A 16753-nucleotide genomic window follows, 5' to 3' on the forward strand; every position below is an offset into this window, starting at 1 on the left:
GGTACTCATGGACATAAAGATGGCAACAGCAGACACTGTGAACTCCTACAGGGGGAGGGAAGGAGGGACTGATTTTTTTAAGACTCAAAGGCAGCAATATTTAAAATAATTTTTTTTAATTCCTGAAATTTTGGTTGAAGTAAATGGGACTACCTTCAAGTAGATTATAGTTGTACTTAGTTTAATTGGTAAATTGTAACTTTAGAGGATACTTAGATATTTGAACCTTCACTCATAACTAGGAAATATAAATTGTACCAAAGGACATCATTATACTTTTAAATACAGTAATAACTTCATAATATTAAGAAATTGAGAACTGAACATGAGGACTGGAAAGATAAGTAATTTGGGGTTGTAAAGAGGAGATTATGTCTTGCTTACGGTCTATGAGACCAACTGTAGATGCTTAATAGTATTCAGACATGATTGGCTAAGGAGCAATTTGTACTGAATTATCTCCCTTGAGTATTTTTGTCAATGAGAGTGGTGGTGAAAGTGATCCATTTTACTTTCACTCCAGTGACAGGAGAATTTTGCCAGTCAGACACCAACTGTGTTAATTAGAGTATTAAAATAAAAACAAGCATGGATCCCATGCCAATGTCAGTCAATATGTTCCACTCTTCTTTTTGTTTGAAGCCACAGACAAACTCCAGTTTCTTTTCCTGATACTTTTTTCTTATATTTTGAACATTGCTTTCCCAGCATCTTTAGTAAAGTTTTCAGTCCATGGGATGGGGGTCCTAGGTGAACTTGTGGGCAGTAGTCACTGAAGAAATTCACCCACAAGAGTAAACAAGAAGGCAGGAAGAATAACCAGGGTTATTTAGAGAATCACCAGGGTTGTTAGATTCTTTGCAAGTACTTTCTTATTTAACTAGGTAAAGCATTGATGTTGCGAATGATCTTTTCCTCATAAATTAGAAAGCTCAAGAATATTCCTGTCTGGGCGTGATGGCTCACGCCTCTAATCCTAGCAATTTGGGAGGCTGAGGCAGGTGGATCACTTGAGGTTGGGAGTTCGAGAGCAGCCTGATCAACATGGAGAAACCCCGTCTCTACTAAAAATACAAAAAATTAGCTGGGTGTGGTGGTGCATGCCTGTAATCCCAGCTACCCGGGAGGCTGAGGCAGGAGAATCACTTGAACCCGGGAGACGGAGGTTGCGGTGAGCTGAGATCGTACCACTGCACTCAAGCCTGGGTGACCAGAGTGACACTCCATCTCAAAAAAAAAAAAAAAAAAAAAAATTCCTATAACATTGTTCCTAATAATGAGCAGGTATGCATTCTTGATTGTGAGAAAAATAGCAGCAATACATTGCTCTGAATTGCTTAATGCTCTGAATTGCAGCTAGTGTGCAAGAAACATGCAACCCTTTGAATGGTCATGGGAGTATGTGGTCCATGGGGACATGATTAGTTATGTATAGGAGTAGAGTAGAATAAAGGCTGAGAACCTCTGGTACATACAGCCCAAGAAAGACCAGTTTGTCAAATTAATTTGTCAGTTAAATATTTGCCTTTAAAATTCAACCTGTCTTTTGATAGAGCAACTATATAAACCAAATCAGTCACAATGTTTGAAAGCTGTTCTACAGGCTGAAAGGAAAGTACAACTTTGCCTCTATATAAACACTAAGCTATTGAAATACATACATTGTCACAAAGCTAATGAATTGGTTAAGCTAGGACTAAATTATGGGCTCCAATAATAACGTAGGGACAGAAGTGGGCAAAAAGAGACAGGTAGTATCGGCAACTGAAAGATGGTTTGAGCAGTTGAAAGATGTTCTGTTTACTATAATCATATTAGTATAATTCACATTGTCCTTCAGTAGTAGTTCTTGGTTGTGGGAAAGTAATATTATAGCTGGGAATAGTAAAAAATGGATGGCAGAGCACTTTCAATTTCAATTTGGAATATATTTTGTATTTTTAGATGAATATGGTAAATTTCATGTTTTGGAAGTTACTTCTGAAAACCTGTTGACAACCTGCCTTAGGTTACCTGACACTCCTCAAACCCCTTCTGTTCCCTTAATTTTCCTCACCTTGTGAGTAGAACTTTTTTTCCAGCTGAAGCATGTTTAAGTCTTCCTTGAAGTTGGAAAGATCATTGCCACACTGGGTTCAAAGGGCTGCATGTAAAATAACAAGAACAGGTCATGATATTGTAATATTAAAAGAGAGTGCATATTAGAAGCCATTAAAGGTAAAGTCTTTGAGACTCATATTCATGGAAAACCTGAAATGCGATTTATTAAGTTCAGTTTTTAGTACCCAAACAACATAAGTTATCAAGGTGAACTGTGATCAGACTATTTTTATTATTTATTTTGGGACATTTGGAAAACATTTAAAAGCTAAGGAAAGTAGGTACTTAAAGTCTAATTTAAATGGTAATATTCTCTCATTGTGAAATAAATGGAACATACAGAAAGTTGCAAGAATAAGATAAAAATCCCTCAGAGTTCTAAAGGTCTACCATTTATTAAATAATAGATAACCAGTATTTAATATTTGTTGCATCTTCTTTCTTTCTTTTTTACTAATACTTATGTGTTTTTTCACACACACACAGGTACAATTAGGATGTAACAATTTTAACTGCTTTTAAATTTCATATATTACAACATTTTATAAATCATTAAATTTTATTTTACAATATAATTTTTAATAGCTGTGTAGGATAGAAAAGAGTTTAAATGTGTATTCAATTTAACCAGAGTTTACTAAATTATTTATAATTTTTTTTTCCTGCACAGGTTTTAGATACTTGCACAATAAGAATGAATCTAAATTTACCAGCCAGATATTTTTATGATTTGTATGGCAGAAAAATTGAAGATATTTCAAAAGGTAAGTGGCAAAGATTTTGTAAACCATTTGATAATATTCTGAAAGACATTTATATTTTGCTTTTACTTTAAACATTTAAAAGAAAAACATATAATAAAACATAGTTTAATTATAACATGGATAAATATTCTTATACAAAGGAAAATCATGAAAGCACATTAAGATTTTAGGAATCTATTTCAACACAAGTTTGGAGTTTTTAAAAAGTTGATGGGTATTTTAACCTTAGTAAACCATAATTAAATAAAAGTAATTAATACATTTTTATAATGTAACAGCCAATTTATATAGGATACAGCTTTCCAAAAACAAAAATGAGAAGTTGCGTTACTGTATGATCAGATAGATGTTTTAAAACTGTTTTGGTCAACTTCTAGAGCTTATTCAAAAGTTATGAAATGTAACAAATATACCAAACTAAATGTAGTTCAGTTAGGAACCACTAGGAAGAACTCTAGTTACCCATTACTCTCTACTAAGTGTGTATATCAGCAGTATGCTGATAAATGTTATCAACTGGCTCTGAAAAAAAAAGACCCTGATTTGTAGCACTTAGCAACTTCATGGTGTAGGTGCTCATACCATGGCCAATCTCAAGCTACCACTGAATGCAGAGTTCAGAGGGAAGGGTTTTAACTCACTGAATAAAGTATTTGGAGAAGAGATGAGAACAATTGGTTTTTGCAATCTGGTACAAGTTGGCTCCGGCACATCATAGTCCCTCAAAGTATATATCCCTTGTCACAGAATTGACAGATTAGGAATTAATTTGACAATAGAGAAATTCACTCACTAGGTTCTTGCATTATCAACTCTACTACTAGGTAGTACTTATTCTGGACCAGGCGCTATTCTAAGCTTATCACAAACATTAACTCATTTAGTTCTCAGAGAAACTGTAATTCCTATTTATTGCAGTAACTGAGGTACAGAGAAGTTAGGTAATTTGCTCAACATCACACAACTAGCAAGTGGTGGAGTTGGGATGCAAACCTTGGCAGGCTGGCTCCAGTAGCAGCGCTTTTAACCATTGTACTCTGTTGTCTCTTTCTCTTTCTGCCTCCCTCTCTCTTTCCACTTTACTGTCTTGTCTATGTCAGAACTCCATTTGTTTTCCTAGTACTTTCCATACATGATGTAATTATTGTATTGCTTTGTTACTTTTTTGTATGTATGTACCCTTCCTACCAGATGACAGACTTCCTGGGAACAGGCACTGAATAAATAGTACTTGGATTTTTGAGTGAATCTTATATCACTCTCCCACATGATCTGTTTCTACCACAATGTAACATAAAAGAGGGCAAGAACAGACACTATCTTTGTTGTAATACCAGTAATAAGCACAGTTCCTGGGACATAGCTGACACTCATAAATGTGGCATGAATGAATTAAACTGTCTACTCTTGGACATTTAGTTGGTTCCACTGTTATACTATTAAAAGTAGCTCATCTTCAGGCAAGAAAAAAGTTATGAAATGTACTTTAAAGTAATTTCATTGTCTTTGTCAAAAGAGATTAGATATCCATCTAATATCTCTAGAGGTACTGTTTTGTTTTGCTAGCCTCTGAAAAGAAATTCCACATTTGTGAGTTTAAATGTGTTATTGAAATGGTCCTATAACTTCATCCAAACTTTAACTCCATGCTTGAGGAGGGCTGAGATATTAAATAACATGCCTTTAACTGCAAGGGTAGTGATTCAGAAAACTGAATTGATTTTGGGATGTGGCTACAGCAGATACTTCCATTTGTTTCCCATTTTCTCACTTGTACTATATAAAAGCAGACTCTTTCCTTGATTTATCATCCTTAATTAATACTTACTGAATGATAACTATGATAGTTTGATACTTACTGTTTCTAACTCAAATTTTTTGGCCAAGGATTATATATGTGTGTATTCAGAAAGTAAATTTGTTTTTCTTGGCCTTTTAAAAAATGTTTTTATTAGATATAACTATTTTTCATTTTATTACATGTTTTTATCTGAAGATTTCAAATCTCCTGTAGATACCTACCCATTATCTAGAAGGATTAGGTAAGATTATTTATCTGAAAAACATGTAACACAAAGAATCCTTCCTTTTGTTCTTTGGGGTTAATAAGAGTGTCATTATTAAAGTTGATTTCTTTCTTTCTTGCATTTTTGTCTCCTCTTCCATTACTCTGGCTAAGATTTTCTTTATGATCAACAATATTTTGAAATTGCTCTTAAACTTGCATTAATAAAAATAAACATGTTTTCTTAATACCCTATCTAGACTTGAATTATTTCCAGTTCACCTGGAATTAAAACATCAGATTTGAATAAACTGCTAGATGAAACTATAAGGGATCTTCGTTAAGATGAAAGATTTATATTTAGAAAGTTTATTTTTCTCCTCCCAAATATGGTATAACAGAATTACTTATCAAAACAGGAAAGCACTGACTCTGAGACGTGATACTTCATGGATGCCAGAGGCATTCCGATTCATGCCTCATGCTTCACGTATCCCAGAAGTGTGCTATTATCACATTTTAATGCATGCCTTGCCCTCTGTTTTTGCATCCTTATAAAAGCTTATGCCAGCTGAAATTAGCCTGTGCAACCACTAACATGGGGAAGCATTACAAGTTCACTGGACTTAAAATATTTAAAGAAGCTAATCCTGTTGGAGGAACTTCCAGTCTGTAGCACCCTAGTCACTTAACATTAGGTTTTTGAACTTCTTTTTTCTTTGTTTCTATGATGTTATGCATCAAATTATTGAGGTCCCTAAACTTTTGTGTTGGATGGTTTTCTGAACTTCAACTTGGGAAAGGTCAAGTTTTATGTGAAAGTTATCTTTTAATTTAAACAAATAAATGCTCATACTCTTTTGATTTGATGTATGACTCTTTTTTTTCTTGCTTTGTATCAGATCAGAAAAAATCTTTTAAAAATGTCTAATGTTAAGATCATAGCAATTACTTTTTATTTATAAGCACAGATTAGAAGTGTAATTGTACCAAGGACTAAAAGCAACAGATACACAAAATAAAAATTTTCTCCTACCTATTGCTTCTTTTTTGGAATTAGGTATACTTTCAAGTTTTCCTTCTATGCTAAGAGAAATAAGCACATTTGATATAATATTAAACTACTTTTACTTTGTCAAGTAAACCTTTGAAAAGACCAACAGGATTGGCAAATTGCTTGTTTTTAGATTTTATTCTAAGCCATAGACAATTTTTTTTTTTTTTTTCCTGAGACAAGGTCTTGCTCTGTTGCCCAGGCTGGAGTGCAGTGGTGCAACCACAGCTCATTGCAGCCTTGAGCTCCCAAGCTCAAGCAATCCTCCCACCTCAGCCTCCCCAGTAGCTGGGATTACAGGTGCAGGCCACTGTGCTTACTTTTTAAAATATTTTTGTAGAGACGGAGTCTCTCTCTGTTGGTTGCTCAGGCTTGTCTTGAACTTCTGGGTTCAAGCTAACCTCCTACCTTGGCCTCCCAAAGTGCTGGTATTACAGGCATGATCCCCCAAGCCTGGCTTTTTTTTTCTCCAGTAAAGAGAGAGTTTAATTTATGTGAGGCCACATGGAAGAAGTCATTACTGAATTCAGCCTCTACCACAGAAGATTTTTATAAAGAAATTTTTATTGTTACGTGTGAAAAAGTTATTTTGTTATGGTTCTTGTATAGATCTATCCTTTCTACAGTAGAAAGGAGTACACCTACTCACCTACTGTGTACAGATGCCATATTCCTACAGATGGTCAACATGCTGGTACATATACAGTTATTCCTTGGTATCCGTGGTGGATTGGTCACTGGAGGCCTCCCCCATACTAACATCCACAGTTGCTCAGGTCCCTTATATAAAATGGTGTAGTATTTGCATATAGCCTATGCACATCATCTTGTTTACTTTACTCTCTAGCTTACTTATAATACCTAATACTGTGTAAATATTATATAAATAGTTGTTACACTGTATTGTTTTTAAACTTGTATTATTTTTATTTCTGTATTATTATTATTATTTTAAAAATATTTTTCATTCATACTTGGTTGAGTCCAGGGATGTGGAGCCCAATAAGATGGAAGGCCGATTATGTATATATGCATAAACAATACATTCTGCAAAATCACACCCACCAAAATAACAGGGATATGGGGAAACTAGGGTTTGGGAAAACCATTCAAAAATCTATTAACCTTTAAAACCACAATACTACCTAAAACAATAATGATTAACTTAGGAGATAATGTAAACACTGGGTAGGCATCTCAGAGTGCTGCTTTAGAAGATATTAAAGCTGCACAAAAACAATAGAGTGTGAGACAATGCAGATGGAAGCAAAGTGGAGATTTGGGCCAGTGGGGCTTCCTTTAAGGAATGGGCAAGAGCTAACATTCAAATTCATCTCTATGTTAATGGAATTTTATGATGAAATATATTAATCCTGTACTTAATCTAATTTCAGAATATCCAAAAAATTTATCAGAGAATATACAACTATTTTGGAATAGAATTCTACCCCTACCCTTTTGGTTTCCTTTGTTTAGGGCAAAGCATATATTTATTAACCAAACTTCTGCATCACTTTGACATCATTCCTCTATTTACTAATTATATATGAGCTATTTGATGTTATACAAGCATTTCAGATGGAAGACAGATGTAGACAGTGTCTGATTTTGAGGGAGGTTTTAAATAACACACTCATTCCTCCTAACATTTCCAAACTTTTTGATCTCTTAACTTCTTTGGCTTAATTATTACATGATGGTGAACCAGAGGAGTCACTCTCCCTCTCAAGGGAGGAGATCCTTAGTGTGTTAGGACCTCTGTGAAGGATCCACTCCAACAATCATACCCTCGTTCTTTGTGGATCCTTCTAGATCATAATGAGTACTGTTAAATTTACCCTAGTGGTTCTGAAATGAGTTAGAATACTACATTAATTAAATTGACTCCAAGGTCATTCTGGACATACTGAATGTTCACTTCCTATTTCATTTCCCACCCCAAATTATGCCCAGCAATACTGTCCAAAATAGTTGCATATTCTCTGATAAATTTTTTGGAGATTCTGAAATTAGATTAAGTACAGGATATTTCATCATAAAATTCCAATAACATAGAGATGAATTTGAATGTTAGCTCTTGCCCATTATCAACTTTTTGTGGAGACATTAAAATTAAAAGAATAAAATTTCAAATAAAATCCAAAATTTTAAAGTCCACACAGAAGTAAATTTCAAGATCAAATTATCGTACCTATTTGAGTTAAAAACCAATAAAGTTTCAAACTCTTCAAGTTAAAGTGCAAAGAAATCAAAGTCCTAATTTTTATTCTTCCCAGTGTCAGCCAGATGGCTTCTGGATGCCTGATTGGAGCTGGAATGTCTCCAGCAGCTACCGTCTGGGCTCCTGGAGTAGGTGTCATCCCTTAGGACCTCAGAAGTTGAATTAGGTCTACACCAACATTTTCATATGCCTTGTTTCCAAGCAAACAAAATGATTATCACAACATCAACAACATATCCAGCACATTCACAACAGCAGCCACTCCCACCAAATGGGGCCACTGCATGCAAAATGATGTTTCCAGGACCCTATGTTTGGCATAATTCAGACCCACATGACTGCTGCCAAAGACCATAACAGAGACTAAGTGAGGGAAGGTAGAGAAGAGAAAATATTATCATCAGTCTTTCCAAGATGCCAGTTGGCCCATTCTGTTGACCAGGTTCTATGACCTGTGACCTAACTTCTTGGGAAGCAATCTCCCATTAAGGCATTAGTTACAGCATAAGTTTACAGTATCTTGAGGGAAAAATTGACCAGTGCACGCTGTCTTCTGTCTCAAAGAGGCTGCACAAAGTGTTGGTTAAGTTCTCTGATTTTGGAGCCAGAATTCAAATTCCAGTTATGCCACTTACTATATGACCTTGGACAGATTACTTAGCTTCTCTGAGAGTCAGTTTCCTTATCTATAAGATAGGAATTATAGTATTTATCTTAACAACATTGCAAAGATTAAGTGAAATATATGTAAAGTCCTTAGAACAAGTGCCTGACACTTGGTAAACATTATAAGGTATAATGTTTCAATAGTATAAAATTAGCTTTCATCATTATTGGTGGTATTATTATTATTATTATTATTTGAGGTGGAGTCTCACTCTTGTTGCCCAGGGTGGAGTGCAGTGGTGTGATCTTGGCTCACTGCAACCTTCGCCTCCCGGGTTCAGGTGATTCTCCTGCCTCAGCCTCCCGAGTAGCGTGGATTACAGGCACCTGCCACCATGCACGGCTAATTTTTTTGTATTTTTAGTAGAGACGGGGTTTCACCATGTTGGCCAGGCTAGTCTTGAACTCCTGACCTCAGGTGATCTGCCTGCCTTGGCCTCCCAAAGTGCTGGGATTTCAGACGTGAGCCACTGCGCTCTTAGGGAACTGAGAGTGAGAGTGTTTCATTCTTGCAACATCTGGAAGTTTGCATTGGCAGTAGCGCCAGTCATAAACACTTATTTGAGGTATCATTTTTCCCTTTTAAAGAATTCCAAACATCTTAATGTTTTTTCCTTTTCTTTTTCTGAGTCAGTGCTTCTAAACCCCATGCTCAACTGAGGGTGATCAATGTCTGGTGGCATAGCATCCATCTTGTCTTAGGAGTGGCATCTTCAATCACAGTGGTTGCTGTAACAGCCTCTGTCTATGGAATTATTTAAGCCTAAGAAACTTACTTCATGGGCACAGTTTCCCCCTCATCTCCACATCAGTTCCAATTGTAGAATAACTTTTGGCGGATTTCCAAATTGAAGCAGCTATTTGTATTTCTGAGACTTATGTGCTAAGGGTCCCAGTGAGGACCAACACTGCTGCCATTTCCTCCTAAGGACATGGTCTTTCCTCAGTTTTTTAATGCTCCTGCTCTTCAGTTAATGTTTCTGTCAGGCACTTCTTTTTCTGCAATGTTTAAGATTTGCTTCTACTATATACTTCTTCCTTTCAGAAAGTTCCCTTTTCTGACAGGCTTGGGGTTAGCATTGTTTGCCACAATTGAGTCTCATCTTTTCTTTTATTAATACTTTCCTTTTGCTTTCTGGTCCATACTCATATTTTTCTAACATATGCCTCTAGATATTTTTCTTGCAGAGTCTCTCATAGTGAGAGAGATGAAGTCAATCAGTTCTAAGTTTGTCAATATCATCCTTTGTTCAAACCAGTCTTACCTATTTTCACTTCCGTTAATTAAATAATCCTACCCAGGATGTATTTCTCCCACAGTCTAACATCTAACTTGGATCTGGAGTCTTTGATCAATTATTGTTCTGCCTGGATTTGCTGTAATGTAATTAATCTTGTCTTTGTCTTTCCTTAATCTCAGGCCCATCTGTTTTTAGAGTTCACCCAGCACTTTTTTGTAATATTTTATACCAATCTTTCTCTTCAATTTGTCCAGATTTTATGTGCACTCTTTGTATAATTGTCCTGTCCTCAAAAGAGATTCCGCAGTTGCTCTTACTATAAATTTATCAGTAATGTAAATACCAACTCTTCTAAGCATTGGAGATCCTGTCTCCTCTAGGGGATTGTTCTCAGTCTGCTCTCCAAGATCTTATCTTTATTCTTTTTTTAAAAATTATTATTATACTTTAAGTTTTAGGGTACATGTGCACAATGTGCAGGTTAGTTACATATGTATGCATCTGCCATGCTGATGTGCTGCACCCATTAACTCACCATTTAGCATTAGGTATATCTCCTAATGCTATCCCTCCCCCCTTCCCCCGCCCCACAACAGTCCCCAGAGTGTGATGTTCCCCTTCCTGTGTCCATGTGTTCTCATTGGGTCCCAGTTACTGTTTCTGATTTTGTAACAAATGAAATATTTTAGCCTTTTATAAGAACTTCTTTAAGAGAAATTAGACTTGAATGGATCTCCTTCACCTGGCATTTAGGATCTCAGGTTTTAGCGTGTGTGTGTGTGTGTGTGTGTGTGTTTTCCTATCTGTCAAATATGTGTGCTTGGGTCAGATGTGTACCATTTTTCTAGGGAAATTTCTGATCTCCTCCAGCTAAATCAGTTTGTCTTCTTTTATTTTATTTTCATGCATACACTGTTCTATTCTGATCATAATAATTAAGCATATTTTCAAGCCCCTTTACTTTCTCCTTGATTCCTTTAGGAATCCGATTCCTAGATTTGTAATACTTTCTTCGAATAGTTTCTGTATCTTAACTGAAGAAGATAGAGTGTTCCTTTTATTAAAAAAATCTATCACCTTTCTGTAGGTGAAGCCACAGTTTGGGTTTATGAGATTTAGAACCATGGTTAAAATTTATATGATAAAATGTAGAGCCTACTTTGATTGGTAGAGGTTACTTTAAAAGTTTATCAACAAGCCACATGAATCTAATGTTAGCTCATCCACATTTCTTTTTCGGCCCAGAATGCATATATAATTTTAATATAACATAATGAAGAGTAGAATTGAAGGTAGCAGATGTAATGCTTCCTATCTAGGCCCAGTATTAACAATTTAAAGACAGAACCTCACCATCATGCATGTAGAACTCAGTTGCCATTATCCTTGAAAGAGCTGGTGTACAGATTTGCCTTCAAGATACAGAAAAGCAGCAAATATTGTTCCACCTTGCAACACCTAAAATAATGTAATCCCAATCTCGGACTTGCCTGAAGTTTCAGGTGAAGTTCACAGCTTGGTTAAGTAAGCAGTAGCAGCCTGCACAGTAAGGAAGGCATGATCAGCTAGTAGAGCTAAACCCTCCACAGCCCACCTCAGTATACTAATGCCATATCCAATCCCAGCATTTTCTGAACATCAAGACTATTAGAAGATAATCCCAGCTGCATTTAGTAGCTTTGACCCATCAAGCTCAAATTCTGTGTAGTCTTTGCTTATTATAAAATTTAAGATCAATTTCCCTATTCTCTATATACAGGCCCATTAGTAAAAATACAACTAGAAAACTATATTCAACTACATGACCCAATATAGGCAGCTAGACACCGCTAAAGTTAAAGGCAAACAAACAAATCTTCAAGCCCTACATAGCCCTTGCATATTAAAGCACTTAAAGCACCATCAAAACATGACGCCACTCAGTGAAAGCCCCTTCATAAGTCTCAGGCTTTTTGTTATTTGCTCTCCAACAGCACTTCTGTATTTCTCAAGGTTTCAGACCAGTTTGACCCCATAAGTATAGCACTTTCCTGAGTTTTGTGAGACATCTAGAAATTATTTAACCTGAAGGAATAGTATAAATCCCAGAATTTGTAGCCAGCTGGTCAGAAGTAAGAGTGGCATGGGGACCCCCCAAACATGTGGCTGTTGTCTTAAGTAAAGACAGTCTTGTGGAGGATTGGACTGTACTCTTAACCTTGCAAACTACTTGCAGTGAACTCACACTTCCCAATTTCAAAACTTACTACAAGTAAAACTACAGTAATTCAAAGAGTGTGGTACTGGCATAAAGATAGGCATATAGACCAATGGAATAGAATTCAGAGTCTAGAAATAAACCAATACATCTGTGGCTGATTGACTTTTGACAAAGGTGTCAAGACCATTCACTGGGAAAAGAACAGTGTCTTCAATCAATGGTGCTGGTAGGACTGGATATCCACATGCAAAAGACTGAAGTTGGACCCATACTTCATATCATAAACATGAATTAACTCAAAATGGATCGGCAATCTAAATAAAAGGGCAAAAACCATAAAACTCAGAAATAAATATAGGTTCACATTTTCACGACTGTGGATCTGGCAATCAGTTTTTAGACATGATATCAAAAGTATGAGCAAAGAAAAGAAAAAAATAACTAAATTGGACTTCATTAAATTTGGAATTTTTGTGCACCAAAGGACATTATCAAGAAAGTGAAAAGACAAACCATAGAATGGAAAAAATATTTGCAAATTATCTATCTGAAAAGGGTTTAAAACCTGGAATATATAAGGAACTCATGCTCAACAACAAAAAACAAACAATTCAATTAAAAAATGGGCAAAGGACTTGAATCAACGTTTTCCCAAAGAAGTTATACAAATGGCAACAAGCACATGAAAAGACACTCAACATCCTTAATCATTAGGGAAATGCAAGTCAAAATTACAATGAAGTACTACTTCACACATACTGGGATGGCTATAATAAAACTCACACACACACACACTCACACACACACACACAGAGAGAATAACAAGTGTTTTTGAGGGTGTAAAGAAAGTGGAAGGAACCCTCACGCATTGCTTGTGGAAACGGATAATGGTGCAGCTACTTTGGAGAACAATTTGATGGGTCTTCCAAGAGAAAAACACAGAATTACCACATGGCCCTGCAATTCCACTCCTAGATATTTAGGCAAAAAAATTAAAAACAAGTACTCAAACAAGTATATGTACATGCATGTTTATGGGAACACTATACATAATAGCCAAAAGCCAAATGTCCATGAATGTTCATGAAACCAAATGTCCTTCAACTGTAGGAACAAATGGTAGTATATACATACAATGGAATGTTATTCAGCTATGAAAAGGAATGAAATGCTGATAATGCTACAGTATGGGTGAACCTCGAAAACATTATGCTCAGTGAAAGAAGCCAGACATAAAAGGTAACATATTGTATGATTCCATTTATTTGAAACATCCAGAGTGAATGAATCCACAGAGACAGAATGCAGATTGGTGTTTGTCATGGCCTGAGGGAAAAGGAGACTCTGCTTAATGTATATATAAGTGGTTTTACTTTGGAATGATGGAAATGTTTTGGAACTATATAGAGGTGGTGGTTGCACATTTTGAATCTACTAAATGCCACTGAGCTCTTCACTTTAAAATGGTTGATTTTATGTTATGTGAATTTCACCTCCATAAATTATTTAAAAAAAAGACAAATGGAGCAGAACCAATTTGCCCCACTTGTTCCAGCCAAGGTCACCCTAGCTCAGCTGACAGCCAGCTGATTCCAAGACATGTGAGCAAGCCCAGGCAAGACCAGCAGAACCACCCTATTAACTTGCAGACTCATGAGCTAAGTGAATGCTTATTGTTTTATGCCACTGAGTTTTGTGGTGGTTTGTTGTGCAACATTACTGTGGCAATATGTACCAAATATAGTAAGCTATTTGTACTTCTTAAATGTTATCACATAATCTTTATTCACTGTTTAGAAAGCTAAATTCTATTCCTAATTCTTAATCCTTTGTATTGTCAGAGTAATCTCCCTAAATATCCCTCAATTTTTTTGTTGTTCAAAATGTTACATTTCATGACAATCTGCACATTCTCGATTTTCACATTCAAGAAACTTCGCTATGTGATCTTGCTCAGTCATCCGACTTAATCACCCACAACTCACAAGTACCCAACATGGACCTTTAGTTGTAGCTAGATCAGTCTCTTTAATGTTCCAGAGCGTTCAGTGACACATGGGATGCCCAGCTTCCTTACCCTTCTTTATGCTATTTTCTGCCCACTTGGAATAATCTTCCAATTCTCCATCTATTCAAAGTTCAGTGAGTTGTGTCAGTTAGGATATATTATTTTATGGTAACAAATGACCCCACAACTTTCAGTGTATTATTTTGCCTTGTAACTTTCAGTGGCTTATACAAATGTATTATTTTTCACTCATGCTACGTGTTGGTGTGGGTTGACTGCAGCTACACTTGCATATGTCAAAGCAAGTCACATGCCATCTTCTTAATTCAACAGTGTGAGGATGTCTGGCCCTTCCATGGGGAAGAGCATTGCAAGTGACACAGCTAAACCTGACATGAATAAGGTGGGAAGTGTACTTTTCCTTCAGGGAGGGGCAGCAAACACTTTGAATAATAATGGAATACGCTGTATTATCTCTTTTCTAAAATTGGTATTAGTTATATGTTGCTGCCTGACAAATTATCCCAAAATTTAGCAGCTTAAAGAAAAAAACACATACTATTTCTCAATTGTTATGGGTCAGGAATTCAGGCATGGCTTAGGTGGGCTCTCTGAGTCTTTTACAAGGCAGGTCAGCCTGCAAAGTTTTAAAATATTATTTAAATCCTACTTTATTTATTTGGTTTACTAATACCTTCTTTTCATAACCTCTTTTGATTTTTTTCTGTATCATAAACCATAAAATTGTTTATATAGTATTTCTGTTTTGGGTATCGTTCTTATTTCTTTAACTAAAGAGAACTTTTTGTCTTTTACCTTTAAAAAAATCTCCAAGGCAGAGCTTGCAGTGGGCCGAGATCGTGCCACTGCACTCTAGCCTGGGTGATAGAGCAAGACTCCATCTCAAAAAAAAAAAAAAAAAAAAATCTCCAAAACTCTCCTAATACCTACGATGGAACTGGGCATATCATAGGTCCTCAAAAATATTAATATTCAAATAAATAATTAGTAAGCATAGTCTATGTTATAGTGCCTAAAACATAGTAAGAGATGAAAATACTTTTAAGTGAATGAATTAATTAGAATTCCAAAAATTTCTTTGTTGAATTACATTTGCAATGAAATACTCACTATTAACTGCTTTTTGTTGGTAGTTCTCATGCTTAATGATTCACTGACCACTCTGAGTAGTGTTTTGCTATATTCTATAGAACTTTAAAAGCTAGAAGATTCTCATTTTTGATACTCAATGTAGTATAAGACAATGATAATGACTATTTTTTTCAGTATCTGCTTCAGAACAGTGTTGTTGATTGATTTACTTTTGATCTCAGCATCAGAAGGGCCTTTAGTGGTCACCAAAATCTCACTTTGTTCATGAATCTCCTCTAAATTGTCTGCAACAAGTGTCCATCCCGTCACTGCTTGTTCAATTTCTGACAGCTATACTTTCTCTAAAAAATCTGTTTTATATCTAACAGAAATCTATTCTTTTAAATATTTATCATTGGTCCTCAAATTAATTCCTAGTCTGTAATTGCCTTTCATATATTTGAATATGTATCATTTAAGTGTTTCAAGGTTAAATATCCCTAGCCTCTTCAACTATTTATCTGGCTTCTCATCATCCTGCTTACTCTTCTCTGTTCTGTCTAGTTATTTCAGTATTCCTTTTTGTGGGGCCCTAAATTGTACACAGTTTTCCAGGTCAATCGATGAGTAAAACAGCCCTACCTTCTCTTTTTTTCCAGGTCATTATGTTACCTAAAATTGCATTATTATTCCTATTAGACACATCATATAATTAATCTATATTGAACTTGCAGCCAATGAAAGCCCCCAAATTTATTTTCACAATTTGCTTTTAAGCTACCTCTTTCTTATCTTGTACTTGTACTGCTAGTTATTTAGATGTGAGAACAGATCTTTACATATGAATTCCTACTAAACTTCTACCCCTAAGGTTTTTATTTAATAGTTTAGCCTGTCCAGATCTTTCAGATATTTAATCTGTCACCCAGGAATTTAAATTTAGTAAGCATACCAACTTTACCTTGTCCAAGTTATTATAAAAATGTTGACTAGGCTGTGATTAGGGCAGAGATTTACAGTATGCTAATAGTCCTGCTTTAGATTATATTAATCCTCCAAGAATATGGTTGTTTATTTAGTGGAGTCTGCAAGCTCACTTATCTCTAACTTAGACACAAATCTTTTAATTTTATCATTCTATTAACACTATTTTAAAAACGATTTCATTCTTTCCTAGCTTGCATACTGAACCAATACTTTAATTGTATCATGGCCTGAATGGCCTTCATGATTTGGTTTCTTCATTCCCAACTTCTCTATCTTTACTTAGTATTACTGGCTCCTTCCACTCTGCACTCAAATCACTTTGTTTCTGTTTCTCAAACACTCTCCTTCATGCCCCAGTACCTTATCACATGTTTCCTTAGCTTGGATTCTCTCTCACCCTATCCTCTTGGCAGGC

The 16753-nt window shown here is 35.6% G+C and overlaps 1 protein-coding gene across 5 annotated transcripts in view; it reads left to right on the forward strand.

The window, feature by feature from the left end:
- Window positions 1-16753, forward strand: part of DCDC1 (doublecortin domain containing 1) — a 515544-nt gene that overhangs the window by 92396 nt on the left and 406395 nt on the right. For 4 of the 5 annotated variants that reach the window (XM_054441512.2, XM_054441511.2, XM_063671024.1 and 1 more), the window contains one exon: window positions 2771-2864. In XM_054441512.2, coding sequence (XP_054297487.2) covers window positions 2771-2864 — 94 coding nt within the window. Of the gene's footprint in view, window positions 1-2770; window positions 2865-4860; window positions 5011-16753 lie in introns of those variants that run through there. The other variant, XM_054441513.2, reaches the window with a different exon arrangement.

Source organism: Pongo pygmaeus, chromosome 9, assembly GCF_028885625.2.
Source record: "Pongo pygmaeus isolate AG05252 chromosome 9, NHGRI_mPonPyg2-v2.0_pri, whole genome shotgun sequence".
Taxonomy (NCBI): Eukaryota; Metazoa; Chordata; class Mammalia; order Primates; family Hominidae; genus Pongo; species Pongo pygmaeus.